At 37.9% G+C, this 19,638-nt stretch overlaps 1 protein-coding gene across 1 annotated transcript in view; it reads right to left on the bottom strand.

Annotated features, from left to right (window-relative positions):
* Positions 1-1,202: 1,202 nt before the first annotated feature.
* The window catches only part of LOC122790948 (extracellular calcium-sensing receptor-like), a 190,554-nt gene continuing 172,118 nt past the window's right edge, over positions 1,203-19,638 (bottom strand). Inside the window, exons 4-5 of the mRNA XM_044058653.1 lie at positions 18,865-18,988; positions 1,203-2,113 (exon numbers count right to left, since the gene is read on the bottom strand). Coding sequence (XP_043914588.1) covers positions 1,203-2,113; positions 18,865-18,988 — 1,035 coding nt within the window. The remainder of the gene's footprint in view (positions 2,114-18,864; positions 18,989-19,638) is intronic.

Genomic DNA, 19,638 nt, shown 5'->3' with positions numbered 1-19,638 from the left:
GTAAGAACAGAAACACTTTGGGGTGTCACTAGGCTTTAAAGGGTTAAGAGACCATCTACCATTCTCTGTTAACTGCAGCAGAGCCTATACAAATGTTTTTCTAGTAAGTAGGTAAAACTGAAGAAACAATACTTATCACCAGTAGCCTCCCTTATATGCAAGAGTTACAAAGGATGCTTTCCAGACATCTGACAGAAATCCATATAATGTATCTTGAAATAAATCAGTATAGGGGTAAGCTGGTCTTTGATACTCCATAGGTATTGTCCATTTAAACCATCTGGCCCAGGTCCAGCATCTGTTCTGATCTTATTTATACATGCTTTACCCAGATCTCAAAAATATTAGGACAGGATTGAAAAGAAACAAGTAACTGATCATAATTTACAGTGAGCATGCTACTACTACCGTTACCAAAACTGGAAGCAAAACAGTTTGCAGCATCTTTAACAATGGTCACTTTTCTATCATTGATACCTTGCTTCTCCATGATGAGTGACTCTGATTCATCTCTCATGAGATAGATAAGCAGATAGATGTGCAGGATGACTTCAACTACAGTAAAGTAGATTATACTCCTGTGGTTGAAGTCCATGAGCTACCTCCTGCCACCTCTTCTTATCACTGCTATTGGAGTTACTTCAGTTAGGATTGCTGTGCTAACACTTACTAACTACAGCTTAAAAAAAAACAGAACTAGATCAGAAAAGTGGAAGCACTTTTTCTCTCTGGTTCTGCAATTTTCATGGCTGGAAAAAAAGCTTTTAGTCACAGTATATCGATTTTATGCTGTTAATAGGCACGTTTGATTTTCTGGAATCTTTCCCTGTATTTACTTCCATTCTTTAGAATGTGAGTGGCTAATATGTGTTTCTTATTTTCTAAAGCCTACCATATTATGGTCACTTGCTGACCTAATTTGGCATTGACCTTTTTTCTTAATTTTTAGCCCTTACCATTATACCATTTATATGCTTTGACTCTCCTGTACTTAATAAATTTGTTGTTTCTTGGTCATAATTTGAATTGCTGAAAAATATAAATAACCATTAAAAAGCTTAGAGCTCAGTGCTTTGAATAGCACATATTTTTATTCTTTTCAAATATTTTTGATTGACTATGACTTTTTGTAATTGATTCAGTTCTAATGGGAGGACTGTTTGATACATAATTGTTCTATCCTTCTTTGTACATTCTTGCTTTTACTTATTAACAGTTACCTTCCCCATAAGATATTCCCTGGTATTCATCTCAGGTCTCAGAAGAATAATATAACACTTAGGCAGAAATATACATGAGAATAGCCCGGCACTAGAAGAAAGGATTGCAAATATTTCTGCTGCAACTGTGTACTTCCCTTTGGTGCTCAGGTATGCTGGGATAAATGAAAGCCACACACTGACAAATACCAACATGCTGAATGTGATAAACTGAGCCTCATTAAAAGTATCAGGTAACTTTCTAGCCAGGAATGCAACAACAAAACTGACACTGGCTAAAAGCCCCATATATCCAAGCATGCACCAAAAGGCAATGCCTGACCCCTCATCACATTCAATAATCATTTTATCATTTTGCACATTCCTGTTCCTTATTGGGAAGGGAGGAGAAATAGTTAACCAGAGAATGCACAGAATAACCTGAAACATGGTGCAGAAAAGTACAATAATATTAGGCAGGGCAGGTCCAACCCATTTCTTTAAGCTGCTGTTCGGTTTTGTTGCATTGAAGGCAATCACTACCATAACAGTTTTTGCCAGCACACATGATACACAAAGAGTGAAAACAATGCCAAAAGTAGCTTGTCGGAGCAAGCATGTCAGTCTCACTGGATGACCCATCAAAATCAAAGAACACAGGAAGCACAGTGCAAGAGCAAACAGCAGAAGGTAACTGATGCTGCGATTGTTGGCTTTTACAATTGGAGTGTCTCTGTGTTTCAAAAAGATAGTCAACACTGTCACGGGAATTATTGCACAGATAAAGGAAACAGATGTCAAGGTTAATCCCAGTGGTTCTTCATAGGAAAGGTATTCTACTGATCTTGGCAGACAATGATTTCTTGCAGAATTGGACCAATAATCTTCTGGGCATGTCCAACACGTACTGGAATCTAATCACAAAAACATCATATGTACATAATGTGTGACTTCTTGAATTTTAATTTAAAGTGAAAGACAGCCAGCATTTGGTGACAAACTGTGATTTTTAAGAAGAAAGAAAGGTGGTAAAGAAGCAACAAATGTGAAAGTAGCACATTTTCTAATATAGCAAGAACTTTATTTGCATAACATCAACGTTAATAAATGCAAAAATATCAATATTTTATATACTGCATAAAAATGAATAATCCATAATAAAGATAGTCAATGAATTATCATGGAAATGATTGACAAAGACCTAGACAACCTTCCACCACTGGATCCAACCCAGTTTGGCTTTTTCAAAGTAAAGTCATGCCTCCTAAACCTGCTGGATTTCTTTGAGAAGGTCACCAAGGCAACAGATAAGGGGAAAATAGTACATACCGCCTACCTGGACCTGGCAAAGGCATTCAATTCAATACCCCACTCAGGTACAGTTGAAAAACTCACCAAACTGGTATAAACCCCTGCATAACTTGCTGGATTGCCAGCTAGCTCACAGATAGGACCCAGAAAGTCAAGATTGGTAATTCCACCTCCACTAAGAGATCAGTCACTAGGGGGGGGGTACCTCAGGGCTCAATGCTGGAACCACTCCTATTTGGCATCTACTTCTCAGAAGTAAAGGCTAATGTTAAGGGTCTTTGGTTGACCAACTTTGTAGATGTCTGCAAACTGGGTCCTGTCATTGATTCTCCTCATGACAAAAGCATCTTAGAAGAGACTCTAACAAAGACAAATGACTGGTGCCAAAGTCAAGGAGAAAAACTAAATTTCAAGAAATGTGTTACAGTTCCTTTTGGGAAAACTGACAACCAAGCTAATTACTCCATCAACAAGATACCCTAAGTGCTGACCCAGGGATATGGGAACATAAGTAGACTGTAATCTGGCCTTTGACCAACATGTGACCAAGGTAGTAAAAAATGATTCTATGTTGGCCAACTTATAAATAAGGGCATGGCATCTAGGTGTAAGGAAGTCATAGTGCCACTTTATTTGGCCCCTATCAGGCCCATCATTGAGTATAATGCTCCCTTCAGCATGTACCTGACCAGACATATGCAACAGTTGGAATGCCCACTAAGGTTCTTTATCTGGAGAATAAGGGTATAAACCCATTGTCCTCTATGAATTGCTTTAAAGCTGTATCTGTACTCCATCTCCTACAGGTTACTGAGAGGAAATCTATGCCTGGCATGCAAAGCATCCTCAGATACAGCTCTGCTGGACGTTTTGCACATCCACAAAATAAACAGCATCAGAACCATTTGATCAAAGGATTTAACTTTGCTCATAACATAAATAAGACATGCTGATGAGACAGATATGTGTCTCAGAGGATCCCCATGCTCTGGAGCTGGCTCACCATCCATGTGAAGTAGATTACATCCCTAACCTTATTTATTTCATTTTATTTTCATATACTTAATGTGTTTATACAGTACTCATCACTATACTCATATTGTTTTTATACAGTACTCATCACTATACTCATATTGTTTTTATACAGTACTCATCACTATACTCATATTGTTTTTACACAGTACTCATCACTATACTCATATTGTTTTATCTGCTCACTCCTACTGAAATACAACTTTCCACTTGGCTTATCCTTGTTAAAGTTTGTTTCACATTCACATTTGGGTGCTCTGCCTACATGTTCTAGCACTGGCACAATGACTAGGATTTCCTTGGCTTGAGTACTTTTTTTTGCTTCTCAGAAAGTTTTCTGTAATGTTATATTGCCAGTAATGTCACTGTTTCTCACCGAATAGGTCATTTTCTCCCATCCCATTTATTTCTGAAACAATGCATATCTACCCTGCTGTAATTCCATGTCTGATAATCTAGCACTGATTCCACTTCCATATCCCAAGTAACTTTCTCCTCCTTCAGATTCCTCCTTCTTTCTGTCACCTCTAATGTAATTTATTGTACCCCTCCTTTCAGTCAGTATAAGCTTGCCAGAAAAGTTGATTTTGCTTTTACATTTTGTTGTTGTGATGCTACTATTTCTACTTGTTCTCAAGTTTTATATTTGAAACATATGTCACTAAAACCACCTTTTATTTGTTATCTGATACACAGTTTATTGATAGGACAGTCCATGCATTTTGCATGCTCATGTCCCACTGATATGGTTAACAATGCACATTTCATCTGCACCTGTCTTAGGCAAGTAACTGGTAAAATGCAAAAAAGAGACATCTGGTTATTATCCCCACCTGTGACACATCTAAAACTCTGACTTTAACTTACCTAATAGATACAAGAAAGAACAAACAAAAAGATTAGCAGTGCAAAAATGCACTTCTCTCTCAATCCCCCAACATTCCTAACCTGGAATCATTCATTGTCATTGTTTTAGCAGTCAAGAAATAAATGCAAACTACAGAAAAAAAAATAATAAATGCATACTGGATGCACTTATCCACCATCCAATTATGCACCTACCTTATTCCCTCAAACTTACTTCTCACCCTCTTAGTGCAAGGAATTTGGACAAAACCTAAAATTATGGGGAGGGGACAGAGGCCCAAAAATAGGGACAGATTTTAAATATTGCTGTTACAAATTAAGAAACAGTGCTAGTATGACAGTTTTTTTTTATTGGCATACATTTTCCAGAGTATGAAATCTGAAACTCAAATGTATGTCATTATTTAGTGACTTCAATTCTCAGAGATTTGCCAGAAAATTGCAATTTTTATGAGGGACAGACCAAAAATATGAGGCAAAAATCTGAACAGTTGAGAGGGTCTGGCAGCATGAAAACTGCTCAGGTAAAGCTATACTCCTAAGTGACTTTAAATGACTTTGCTTGGACACCCACAACAGATTATAGCATCCATATCCTAGGCTCTTCCCTGCTTATAACATGTCCCATAGGACATGAGCCTAAAACAAATACTAGCAATTTTATTTTATTTATTTATTTTATTTTACATTTGTTGACCGGGCTAGTCTAGCTGGATATATGTCCATTTTCAGTAGAGGCCCGGGGAGAAAAGCTCCAGTATTTATTACAGGTTTATATAATTGTTAAACAATGATTATAGTAGTATGAAACAGGTAAAACCATACATAGTAACGTCATACATAGTAATTACAATAAATATAACATAACGTTTGCTAAAAATGCTTTAAGGTGAGTAGGGAAAGGTATTAGTGTTATAGGGAGAGTAGAAATGAAATGAGAAGAGAAGAGAAAGAGAAAAGAAAGAGGAGACAGGGTTAGTCTGGGTTAGTACAAGAGCACAGCCAGTGATTACTGAAATACAGTTTTAGATTCCTTTTAAACAGTGGGAGAGACGTGAGAGATATGATCTCAGTGGGTAGTTTATTCCATATTTTTCCAACAGCATTGGAGAACAGTGAATCACCTACTACATTGTTAGTTTTAGCAGTATTCATCAAAAGTTTGTTTGAAGAGCGTAGGTGTCTCAGGTTATTGTATGGTATAATGAGACTGGTAAGTATTGGAGTTTTGTTAGGTTGGCAAAGGGTCTTGTGCACTATAGTAAGCTGTTGGAGTTTGAGGTGGTTAGGGAGTTCGAGCCATCCTAGTTGTTTTAGGTTCAGGCAGTGATGGGTTCTGAAGGGGAATCCTGCAGCAAATCTAGCAATATTATTATAGGATGTTATTAGTTTATTGAGGTTATTTTTAGAGAGATTGGTAAATATAGGTGAGGCATAGAGTAGAGTAGAGATTAGGTGCATTCTAGCTATTGTGGTCCTAGCTAATGGAGTGAGGAAGGGTTTGATTCTATATAGCGAACCTATTTTTTTGTTAACTAATTTTATTGTATTGTTGATGTGAGAATCAAAGTTGAGATTGTTGTCAATGGTTATTCCTAATAGCGTCCAAAAAATGAGAACAGTCACCACGAACAAATACCTTCTGTAGACAAGTTCCAAGTCAAACACAATTCAAACTGAAGATATCCACGATAAAAGTGTAAAAAATCATTTATTGGAAACACAGGATGAGCGCTTTCGCATAGTTAAACTATGCTCCATCAGATACAAAACACAAAGTAATTTCAAAGTACTTAAATAACACAACTTTTGGCGGGCTCATTGAATTAAATTAAATTAAATTAACACACACGATGGAAGGCCAGAGTGTTGGGACTGCTTCTAATCCAGGGTCGAGGGACTTGTCTCGTTTGTGGACGGATTTATTCGTATGTGAATTAAACCCTTTATTGTCACTGGACTTAAATGAAGTAGGGACCCACAGGTCGACGATTGGCAATGGAGAAAATCTACAGGAATTTAATGAACAACTTAAAATGCTGGAAAATAATCTTTACCAACTTCAAAGATACATGTGGCAAAGATTACATTTAGAAGCTTGCTTGCACCACAAGGTAGTCCCCAGAGGCATGCGGGTTTTCTGCATGCCTACGTATGGGGACTCCCACCCTTTCTTATTAAAGCAGTGGCAAGACTTGAATATAGGCCTGGGATTTGACTATGTAAAATTACTTCTGAATTACTTTTCTCCACTGGAAACTGATCTTCGTGCTAAAACTGATGTACTTTACCAAAGGATAGTGGATAGCTTCAGCTCAGAGTATTGCTTAGAGAAACTCCAATTGACTTTTACACATGTTAAATCTTTTGGTGAAAGACTGTGTAAGACCAAACAGCATAAATTAAGGAGAGATCTTTTGGACTTCCAGAACGGTCATGTTTTTGTATGGCCTAGGCACCAGGATGGTCAGGCTAACTCTATGCAGAATGCACAGAAGCACAGTAATGTGACAGCGAATGCAGAATCTACCAATAATCTGTTTCAGCAGCTTAACAATTCTCAATTCATTCCACAGTCAGTGGTTTCTTCTAATAGGGTCAGTGCTCTGGACCCTATAGATTTTCCAACCACAGATACACCTCCACCTAATCAAGAGGCCCTACAAGGACATAAGAATCCAGGAGCAATACCCAAAAGCAACTATGTATCAGGCACCTCAAATCCACCTTTTTTACCCTATCAAAGGAAGTTTGCCCCCAATTCCAGGGGGAGATCCAGCAGCAGGGGACCAAGAAAACGGAAGTTTTCAGAAGAAGGCAACATGGTCAACAGAAGAACCAGAAATTGACTCTTGTGTTTAATTTTTCTAGCTATAATATGGACACAGCTATACATAGCCTTCTCAATAGAGGGCTTACATTTATTCCGTCAACTAGATCATCACTAGAGGACACTTTATTGGATTTAAGACTATTTTGTAGACGGGTTTGCCTTAAGTTGCTTTTCTCTACTGTTGAGACTGGGATGACTGAGGGAATGAAATCCGGTGTTATATTTAAAAACAAAAGTACTTTTACACCTCCAATACATCCAATAGTGCAATGCTTTTTGGATCTATGTGAGAGAGATTTTTATGCACTGTTTTCTATGGCATATAAAAACATAAAAGGAAGGTTTTGTAATCTCAACAGGGAAGAATTTCAAGCTCTGGCTAAATTGAGAAGTGATGATAATTTGATTGTGAAACCTGCTGATAAAGGGGGGGGTGTAGTGTTGATGGATGTGGATGATTATGTGAATAGTATGAGGCTGTTATTGTCTGATCAAAACACCTATAAACGCATTACTGCACAGCAGGCCTCCTCTATTATATTAACAGTTCAAGATAATGTATATGACCTATTACTATGCAGACAAATTAGTGTAGAAATGTATGAATATCTGTTAGTATCTGATCCTGTCATTCCCATCGTCAAGGGTCTCCCTAAGATCCATAAAGAGATCTGGCCTGTACCGATGAGGCCTATTGTAGCGGGTGAAGGGTGGGTTACCGCCCATATATCGATCTTTCTGGAAAGCCTCCTACATCCAGTAGTGAATAATTGCCATACTATCCTTAGTGACACTTACCAACTTATAGATAGCCTTAAGGGCCTACATTTAGAAATGAGAGACACAGAGTACCTCCTCATAACCATGGACGTGGAGAAACTTTTTACCTCAATCCCCAATGATATAGGGATACAGTACATCAGAGAGCTTCTGCACAAAGAAACTCAATTCTCAAATGATAGAATAATATTGATAACTCAGCTTCTCGATATAGTGCTTAACAACAATGTATTCATTTTTGAGAATGATTATTTCCTACAGGCATGGGGGGTTGCCATGGGCACCCCCTGTGCCAATACCTATGCTAACTTGGTGGTTTACTGGTGGGAAAAGTTGTTTCTGTTTACCCACGAATTCTCTAGATGTATAAGATTTTACAGAAGGTTTGTAGATGACATACTTATATTTTGGGAAGGTACGGTTGACAGTTTCCAACACTTCCTTGGTTATCTACAAACCACAACTGATTTCTTAAGGTTTACAGTAGAGATTTCAGGTTATGAGGTTAATTTCCTTGATGTCACACTTAGATTGACTAAAGAAGGTGAGGTTGTCACTAGGATCTATAGAAAAATGGTATGGAAAAATGCACTATTAGCACCCGATAGCATGCATCCAGCTTACACCTTTCGTGGTATAGTCACCAGTCAATTCATCAGAGTATCCAGACTCTGTCAAAATAGAGATGATCTTTTGAAAGAAGTTAACAACATGGAATCTCTGTTTAGAGACAGGGGGTATGACATGAATATGGTTAGAAGGGTGAGGAATGAAATCATTGGAGACTTAGAGCATGATGCTAGCATGGAATTCTCCACTAAAAGAGGATACAGGATGGAAGCCACTACTGGCTCCAATACTTATGGAAAAAGGCTTAGTTATGTAATCAAATTTACCAATGAGGTGGAGAGTGTTAGAAGTGTGATAAGGAAGCATTGGAATGTTCTTACAGTAAATAAAGAGATCAGTAATATTGTAGGTTCTACACCAACATTTTGCTATAGCAATAGCAACAATCTTAAGAGGCAACTGTGCAATGACCGGCAGGTTACGAATATAGGAAAGTCCACCAGTTTAACACTAGGAGATTTGGTGAGAAAAGGAACATATCCCTGTTTACACTGCCCTAGGCGTAATAGTATAAGCAGTGTACAGCTTTACCAACACCCCAGCATGAATTTTGTCTTCAAACCTAGATATTATGCTGATTGCAACACCAAAAATGTGATTTATCTGGCCACCTGTTCTGTTTGTACTGTATTTTATGTGGGTCTCACAAAGAGAAGGTTAAGGGACCGCATCTACGACCATCTCTATGAGATCCGTAAACAGGAGGACACAAATGCTTTGGCCAGGCATATTAAAGAGTGTCCCTCTCATTCTTTTACATTCAGGGCATTGGATATAATCACTCCAACCTTAAGAGGAGGCAGTATTGAACAAAGATTGGCTAGAACCGAGCTACATTGGATACTGAAATTAGCGGCACATATTCCACCAGGGCTGAATGGCTCCATTTCTTTAAAACCTGTGCTAACTGAACGTAGATGAAGCTTGTGACTGTGCCCTAGAATTATATACTCTTATACTATTTAATAATGTCATGATAGTATTAGTGAGCACTAGACTTTCTTCTGAATTGTGGTATGCATATGTAGGCCTTTAATCATTCATAGCCCTTTATGAGCTGAGGTATAAGTATTCAATGGTAGGGACATACTACCACCTTGGAAATTTGCAGTGGACTATTATAGGTTGGATTACTTTACAATTCATTAAATTTAATACTATGATCTGTATTTCATAACATTATATATGTTTATGGATGTAAACTAGATAAATACACTTCTTTTGGTATCCATGATATAGATTTTTTATTATATATTTTATATTGTAAATATGTTTTATAACAAATGTATATTTAGTTTGATATAATGATTTTTGAGATCTGGTTTTTGAACTAGTATAGTTTTATTTGGTATATATTATGTACATACATATTGAGGTGGCACATCTTCAACATAAGATGTATGCTAAACAGCAGTCGCCTTGAGTGTTGTAATATTGTCGCACATCATTATTTGTGTTTTTTATAGCATGATTTTTGTGTGAAGTTTTTGAATAAACACTTTAAACATTGTTATTCAGATGTGTATGTACATATATACATTCTTTTTTATTAAGGATATAGTTATCTTATACATGTTTTTTGCATAGATATGCTTTTATTGCATATTTTGGTATATGTTTATATCTATATCCACATATATTTCCATATATATTTTGTAGCAATCATTGCTATGAAAATTATGGTGATTTTATGGAATTTCTGGTAATTTCTTAGATATATAACATATCTTGCAATTTATGACTTAATAGTCAAAGGTAAGGGCTTTATGGTTAAATATTGATTTAATAAGCATTTTGTAATATGATTTACTCTATTGTGCATGAGATTGATTGGGATATTTGGAACTATTAGGTGTGCTCTCTAGTATTCCACTCGAGTACCATTGTATGTGCCCGCAGTGACTTCAGCTTCACTCCTTTATATTTCTTCACATCTATTTAGTGATACACTTATGCATGTTCTAAAATATAGGAATATGAAAGATGCTTTTATGTATGCTTTAAATTATAGGAATTAGGATCCTTATGAAGTGCAAATTTGTATTAACGCTGACCTATATTGAATTTCTTTAACCGATGGATTGAAGTGTCTTGCAGTAGGACCGGGGGGACAACTTCTTAGAATAGGAGGTATTCCTTACTGAGCACCTAGACATGTGATGCCAATAGCAAATGGCGTGAGGTTTAACTCGCAGCAGTAGACAGGTTATTGACGTTTTTTCGTGGAGTTTTATTCCGCTGATGAATGGTGTCTAAACATTTGTTTTTTATGGGACTCCTGACAATAAAGGGATGGGATCTAAATATATGCAAGGTTTATGAGATCAGGAACACTGCAACAATACTTTATGGAGGAATCTTGGGCAAGTAAGTGATGTACACATTGTAAACGCTATACGCTTTGAGTTGGCGTTTTATGGTAGTTTTACTGATTGTGCATCGCTGCAGTGTGATCGTATATATGTGCTCTTTGGTTTGAAATTCACAAGGTTTTTTGTTTTCTGAGGGTCCTCACGATGTTTTGAAAGGTGATATGATGTCTGTTTACAGTGAATGCTGAAATAAGAATGCATTACTGGTTTTAAATTGCATCTGAATGTCGTAATGTGCTTAATCTGCTAAGAGGCAATTAAGGCTTAATTTAATTTAATTTAATTCAATGAGCCCGCCAAAAGTTGTGTTATTTAAGTACTTTGAAATTACTTTGTGTTTTGTATCTGATGAAGCATAGTTTAACTATGCGAAAGCGCTCATCCTGTGTTTCCAATAAATGATTTTTTACACTTTTATCGTGGATATCTTCAGTTTGAATTGTGTTTGACTTGGAACTTGTCTACAGAAGGTATTTGTTCGTGGTGACTGTTCTCATTTTTTGGACGTCATTACTGGCTTTGTTTGGTGAGAACGTCTTTAGTATTGAGTTGTGTTCTACATACATTTTGGTTATTCCTAATAGCTTAGTGGTTAGATCCGGAGAGATAAGAGTACCATTGTTGGAAGTGAGAGTGAAATGAATAGGGGTAGACTTTCGGCTTGCTGAGAAGAGTAGCAGTTTAGTTTTCTAAGGGTTAAGGAGCAGGCAGCGTTGAGAGAACCATTGTTCAATGGTGTTAAAAGCTTTTTGGGTAACAGACTGGAGTTCAGTTTGAGAGGTGGCTGTACAGATTATTGTAGAGTCATCAGCATATTGAATGCAGGTAGTGTTTGGGATAGCTGTTTGAAGGTCATTAATAAAAATGGAAAATAGTAGGGGGCCTAGGATAGAGCCTTGAGGAACCCCTACAGAGATAGGAAGGTGATCAGATAGAGAGTTTTTCCAGAGAACTGCTTGTTGTCGGTTATCTAAGTAAGATGTGAACCAGGTTATGGAAGGAGGATCGAGTGACAGAGAAGTAAGATTGTGCAGAAGAAGTTGGTGATTGACCATATCGAAAGCTTTAGATAAGTCAATGAAGAGTGCAGATGATAGTTTATTGTTATTGCGGTTATAGTTAATGGAGTTAGTGAAGGAGAGCAATGCAGTGGTGGTGCTGTGGGAAGGTCTGAATCCATGCTGACAGGAGGCAAGTAGGTTGTTTTGGAGAAGGTGGTTTAGTAGTTGTTTATGTATGCATTTTTCCAATATTTTTGCGAGAGGGGATAGGAGTGCTATCGGACAGTAGTTAGAGAAGTCATTGGAGTTCCCACCTTTGTGGAGTGGAATAATATGAGATATTTTCCAGATAGAAGGAACAGTTCCTTCAATTATAGATCTATTTAAAAGTATAGAGATAGGATAGGTGATAGCTTTGGCGCCTATTTGAAGGAACTCAGCAGGGAGTCTGTCAGCCGAAGGGGTGGTAGGTTTTAGTTTATGAAGAAGTGAGAAGATGAAGGAGGTAGGAATTGGTTCAAAATGAAAAGAAGGAGGTGGAGTAGTAGAAGATGTAAGCAGGTTAGAAGTGTTGAGGGATAGGTGACTAGCTAGAGTTGGATAGCACTTGTAAAGAATGAGTTAAAGGCATTAGCTGTTTGTGAGGGATGTTCAGGATTGGAGCCTAGTGGGTTGGGGGTAATAGATTGGCCTGGGGAAAGAAGATTGTTAATACTAGTCCAGAATTGTTTAGGTTGCTTATTTGAGGTTTGCTGAAATAGGAGAAAATAGTTCTTTTTGTCTGTTTTTTGTACTGTTTCTAAGTTCTCTGAAGGTTTGGCGGTCAGTCAGATTCCTAGTAGCATGCCATTTTGCCCAGGATTTATTTCTAAGAATGATTTTTTGCCTAGTGTCATTGGTGAGCCAGGGGGCTGGTTTAGCTTTGGTTCTAATAGTACGTAGAGGTGCATGATGGTCTAGGATGGATAGGAATGTGGAACTGAAGAATTCTACAGCTTCATTAAGGGGAAGAAGTTTTAGTGGAGACCAATTACATTGTTTAAGTTCAGCTAGAAAGAGTTCTGAGTTAAATTGCTTTTTTGAACGTAATGTTAGGAAAGTATTAGGAAGATTTAGGTTTGTTCTATGTCTAATTACGTAAGTTAGTGAATGGTCACTTAGATCATCTGGAAGGGTACCAGATTTATAGGTATGTTGTGGGCTATTAGTAAATATCCAGTCTAAGGTAGTTTTGTGATTATTGATTTTATTAGTTCTGGTAGGGCTGTTAATGAGTTGTGAGAAGCCATATAGGTTTATATGGGAGGTGGGGTTTGTGCTTTTACAGGTATTCCAATCAATATTTACGTCACCTAGGATAATTGTCTCTTGTGGGAGGTTAGAGGAGAGCCAGTTAAGGGTATTTTCTAGAATGTTAATGTGATTTTCTTGGGGGAGATATGTACAAATAATATTTATGGCTTTGCTTTGGTTGAGTAGGAGCTTTAAGCTAATAATTTCAGAACTGATGTCTGGGGGTGGGTTGAGATTTATATTACTGATTTGAAGGTTAGCTTTATATAGGATAGCCACTCCTCCTCCCTTTTTGGCTAGGCGGTCATGTCTTGTAATATTGTACCCAGGTGGGGTAATTTCATTTTCTTTAATGTTAGGTTTAAGCCATGTTTCAGATAGGCAAAGTAAGTCAAATTGGTGGATATCTAAGAGGGCGTGGATTTGATGAATTTTGTTGCAAATACTACGTATATTGACATGAGCTACAGTGAGTGAGTTGCCTGGTTTGGTAGGTAAGAGGGTACTAGTCATGGACTGATTAGTGTATCCTAGAGAATAGGTATGTTGAGGGCCGGGGTTGGGATGAATGTCTCCATCCAATAGGGCATGGATAAGTATAAAGTGTTTGGGCTGGAGAGGCTTCCAGAAGCAAACTAGTGATTTTTTGGTTTTGAGGTTGTTAAACTTGATATGTACAAGTCTGTGATATTTGGCTAGTTGGTAGCTGGCTTTATAAGTTAGGTTTATGGTGGTTGAGTATAAAGGGAATATAGGTGTAGAGGTGTGTAAGGAGGGAAAGGTCATGGAGTAGTGGATTGGATGTTCATATGAAGTTAGGAGATAGGTTGTAGCTAGAGGAGGTATGAGAGAGATCCAGATCAGTAATTGGAGTTGTGGAGGAATTAGTAATGTGTACATTTTTAAGGTACGGGTGATGAAAGAGGTAATAAGGTTTAAATTATTGACACAAATGAGAAGAAGAAGAATGACTGTCAGAGGTAGAGGAGAAGTAAAGTTAGGTAATGAGTGCGTGTGAAGTGATAACAAAGGGGTTGAGGGTGTTAATGATGAGGTGTGTTTGATTGGAGTCTGTGAAGTGGGAGTGGGTCTAGTAGAGGGATAAATGTAGGAGTAGTGGGGGTGGGTGGGAATTGGGGGCAGGGTAGGGTAGCGGAGTGAGCCCGGAGGGCAAACGGAGTGGGAAGAGCCAAGAGAGCAGGAGTGTTGTGGAAGACAATCAGTGAAGAGAGAAAGAACCAGAGGTAAGTCTGAACATGGAGGAATGTAGAAGAAAGCTCACAGTCTAGTGGGAAGGAAGGCAGGATGATTAGAGGAGAAGAAACTGAGCAAGGGTACTATATGACTAAGGAGAGTTGATAAGTGAGTGAGTCCAAGAAGAACTGAGAGCTAGTGAAGAGGAAAGGATACAGAAATGGGGTAGGCAAAGTAATACAGTAAGCTATGTTAGAGACACTATTTAGTGGGCTGTCGGGTAATAGCAAAGAGAGCTCCCTTCCTAGTTTAGTCGCGTTATGGGGTCGTGAGGAAGAACAGGAGTATATAGGAAGAAGGATAAGGAGAGGTAAGAATTATATAAAAGAACAGAAGTATATGGCTAAGGGGAGGGGGGGGTTGGCTGCTGGCTGTCCTGCCTGTGAGACTTGACTATGTTTGGAGAGTCTAAACAACCAAATGGATGGAATTTATATCTATCTGAATCAATACATACTTTCACTTTTGCAAAGGAAAAAAGCCTGTCAGGGAGCTGTTAGTTATTCCCTTAGATAGCACAGGTGTTCAGAGGCATCCAACTGGGTAGGTACAGGTGTTTGGCGCAGGGATAGACTGGAACACAGAGCTGGTAATATATATAAAGAGAGAAAAGGTGGTAAGGCAGACAGTACAAAATTAAAGAGCAGATAAAAATGTAGCACAAGCACAGATACAAATGTAACCACAGTTATTACAACACATTGTAACTTCATCACACTTCCATAACTGCAAATAGAGCTAGTTATAACCATAAATTCAGGTCAATGCTAGGCATAAGCAGTAAACCCAGTTAGGCAAGGAGCTGTAATAACATTGGGAGAAGATAATCCCTTTGTGAACCAGCAAAAATACTTAACAATATCAGCAAATATGATTAGTTCCAAATCCTTCTTGAATACACAGTTAGACATGAGTAGTTCACAGTGACATCACTTACTAAGTATTCTTATAATACTAAAAAGAAAATTAGTAGTTAATTTTAGAGACACTTTGCAATACGTAATGTGAAGGGGTTAAGTAGAGGGGATGAAAGTCAGTTGACAGAGGTCTACTGTAAGAGAGTCGCTAGATGCAGGCTACTATACATGCCAGTTATATGGCGCAATTGCATATTTCAATGCCAATGTTGATGCGGCTGGGAGAGTAGAAGGGGGAATGCTGAGGGTGTTAGAACTAAACTATGTAATGGGGATCCTATACTAAATAATTTACTATATTCAGGAAAGAGGCTATATCCTACTGGACAATGCCTGCAAAGTTCATTGTATCAGCTAAATTTTATTATAATAAATTGCTAGGCAGTTGAATGTAGTGGCTCTGCAAGTGACAACAGAGTGTTACACCCCTAGATATAGGGGCCGATTAAAGCGGCTAGGCATCCACCACGTATCAATCACTCACAGGAAGAGGCATTGTACTGCTGGACAAAGTTAAGTAAAGTAAGGAGGTGTGTTGAAATTCAGCTTGGGATGGCTGTAACTGCTTAAAAGGAGGTAAAAAATTATGACGGCTCCGTTAGAAAAGCGGAGCGTTACACAACCCAGTTTCAGGGACTGTTTGTGGCAGCTAGGCAAGCTCTAGAAAGCTATAAAATGCTTACACATAGGGACTCAGCGGTGTATGATGTAGAAAGTAGCACTCTTACACAGAATACGCTACAAGTATAAGACCCATTCAAGTGAAAACACCTACGCGAGCACCATATGCCAGTAAACAATTAGATGTAGGGGCTCAATGTCGTACTAATAAGGATAGTTGCACCCTATCTCAGGTAAATACGGTGGGAGTGTAAGATCCAAGATATAGGTTATTTTGATGATTAAGCCGTGATTCCCGCTCTGCGTAGGTTGAGGGTGCAAATATAGTCTAAGCGACTATATGCAGGATATAATAAAGTATATTATCAGGGAATGTTGAGCACTGCATCAATAATTCATTAGTACGAGTAAACAAACCTAGGATATTTTGTCTTCACAGGCTCAATGCCCAAAAAGTAACAGTGTTTGCCGCTTCAGCAGTTGCCACGAGGTTGTGTGAGGCAGCAATGAAAAAAATAAAAAAGTTTGAAAACAAGCGTTTGTACCAAAAATATGCTTAACAATTAGCAAGTACTACGCTCTGATAATGCCAATGTCTAAAGAAAACAACTATAGTAACGAGCAAGTATATGTCAGTGAAAACATTAAAAAGTAATATACAGCAAAGAACAGTCAAATAAAAACACACAGAATTAACTCTCTTGCTGTGAGACAAGCTCCGGAGCAGGGTGCACAGCAGGCAGGTGGAGGTAAAAGAGAAGAAAGATGGCGTCCACAGGTTAGGGGTACACTTATAAGGTAGGATAGTACGTGGGGGCAGAGGGGGAGGGGAGTGGTACATAGGTAAAGTGCAACTATAGGGTAAAAAAACACTGCGAGGTTATAAGAAGAAGGAGAGGTAGTACATAGGAAGAGATATGATAGGGGGAGGAGTTCAGTGGTTGGAGGTAGTGGAATAAGAGGGGAAGTAGTGAAAATAGAATGAAGATAGGAAAGAAAATTAAAATGTGAGGAAGCAGGGGAGATATCAATAATGTGTAGGCAAGGTAGGAGAGTTATAGGGAGTAATTACTGCGTAAAGCTAATGAGAAAGAGATAACTGAGGGGTTAGCCAGGAGAGCAACAGAGCCAAGAGAGCAGAAGTGTTGTGGAAGACAATCAGTGAAGCAATATTATCAACTAAATCCTAGTAATGCACCTGAAAGAGCGTCCCTCCTAGTACTATACTCACTAATGACCTAAGTGATCACAATTCTATTTCATGTGAAGAAATAGATCACCACTGACTGCATCATCAAAAATTATCAGCCATGCATACTGTAACAATCTACCAGTAGATAAAATCACTCTAGATCTGTCTTTTATTAAATAGACACTCTTGGTTTAACCCACTCAATTGACAAAGTCTTTCAACTTAATAAAATAATTTTTCTCCATTAGATAGATGTGCTCATGAAAGAGTAATCAAAATAAAAACCTCATCGCTGCCCCAGGTAGACAAAACTAAATGGTACCTAATAAAGGTTCAGGGAAAAGCCTGGAAATCCTACAAATCCCAAGCTGATGACTAGTCTGAAATAGACAACCAACTAAGAAATATTTGTCATAAACAACTTGGAGAAGCCAAACAACATTTCTGCCTCATCCTAAATAATGCTAACCAGATAATTTCTGAAAAATCGTTACCATAATTGTTGATAACATCAAAACTACTGATACCAACCCTTAAACCTCTAGAGTCCAGGGACTTTTGCTGGAGCATTTCCACCAATTTTTTTCTCCCCTTTTCGTGGAATCGGTACATAACTATTAAACTCTTCATTGCATTGACATGACCCCTATTACCTAACCCCCCTCACCAGCAAACATCTGTCTAAAGGACTGATGTCTGCCAGGATGTAAGCCCATTAGACTACTATTTTATGCATCACTGACCTTTCCTCAGTCAGACCTTGCATTTTGTGCCTAATTTTGTAGATAGCATGCTCTTGTGGCATGATGATTTGCCACTTTAGCTGAGAGAGTTCATGCTATGAGCTGCTGACAAGGTTCATCCTGTCAGTTGGCTGTTGATTTCTTCAGTTTTGACTTTAAATTGAGTGACAGTGAGCAAGTCACTTAATCAGTCAGTGCATCCACATCACCCCTGAAAATGGATACTCATGTCAAGGGGAAGCACACCCATTTAACAAATAAAAAAAAATAAAATTTCCTTTAGTTTGTCATCTAGATGTACTTTATATGTATTACCCTTCCCCATAACCTTTTTGAATGTCATTTTGGTAAATCACACATAACAGTAGGTAGCAGTTTAGCCGCCCATGTGACCTAGGCCTTCATTTAGATTTTGCCACATGCTCCACACTACGTTTATCCTGGTGGGAGAGACAGAAGGTGGAAAAGATGAGCCTAAAGTAATGAGATCCAGAGCTGCATACTTTGCCACTGGTATTCAGATTTATTAGACTATATTACTGCTCACTGAGGAAACTAATGGGCCACGAAGAATCTACATTATGCTGACTTTGGTGCAATTCTTATACCCCAAAGTTTATAACTGTAGGATTGGTAATAAGTCACAGAGTCACAAAAGAGTTTCAAGGTCACCTCTAAAATACATTGTTATGCCATAAGTCTAATCCAGTCAGCACAGACTAAATTAATGCATTTCAAATACAATCAATAGGTGAAATGGCAATTGACCATAATTATGAACACATTATTAATGTGAATTCATACAAAGCATCAGCTTACCACTCTGGTTGGTAATTTCTCCTTCTGGACATAAGATGCAGGTGTAGCAACACTTGGGCTGACCCTGAAGGTTAGAACGTCTGTATCCTGGACGGCAGCTGTCACTGCAAACAGACTGTGGGACCTAGAAGGTAATAAAATTAATAAAAAGCAAGCCCATGTATCCAAAGACATTGGATAGATGCATAAAGCTACAATACGGTACAGTTGCTAAAAATTAGAGGACAGACATTTAAATATATGCTACATATGAATATGGAAAGGATTTAGTTATATAAATACAGAGTAGAGTTTTATATGGAGAGTGTACAGCATTATAAATCTACAGTAAAGCTGTTTAATTATATAATGAAGCACAAATATATAAATTAATAGAACAATATCAGGGAATTGTAAAGCTGTATAAATATACAGTACAGCTTTAAAAATGTACAGTGTAATATACTGTACAGCTATATAATGAGATACCTTTGCATGAATATAAACTCAGCTGTATACAGACAGGGTACAAGCCTATAAATATACAGTAAAGTAATATAAGCGGAGTGAAGAGAGACAATAATATATAAATATACAGCACGACAGTAAACAGAAGCTACATCCTTATATATACTTTTGTATTTAGTGAGTATTCAGTTTGTTTTATATTATTCTTGATAGTACATGTGATTGAATGTATGATCCATCAAATGCAGGAAGACTCTAATCATGCAATATAGAATGTTATATAAGTGGCAGTTGGCAGTAAAGCTGAAACAATTGCCACCTTGGCTG

The sequence above is a fragment of the Protopterus annectens genome, chromosome 16.part0 (assembly GCF_019279795.1).
Source record: "Protopterus annectens isolate FY-2018-M chromosome 16.part0, PAN1.0, whole genome shotgun sequence".
Classification (NCBI taxonomy): Eukaryota; Metazoa; Chordata; order Ceratodontiformes; family Protopteridae; genus Protopterus; species Protopterus annectens.
This window is presented reverse-complemented; position numbering and strand designations above follow the sequence as displayed.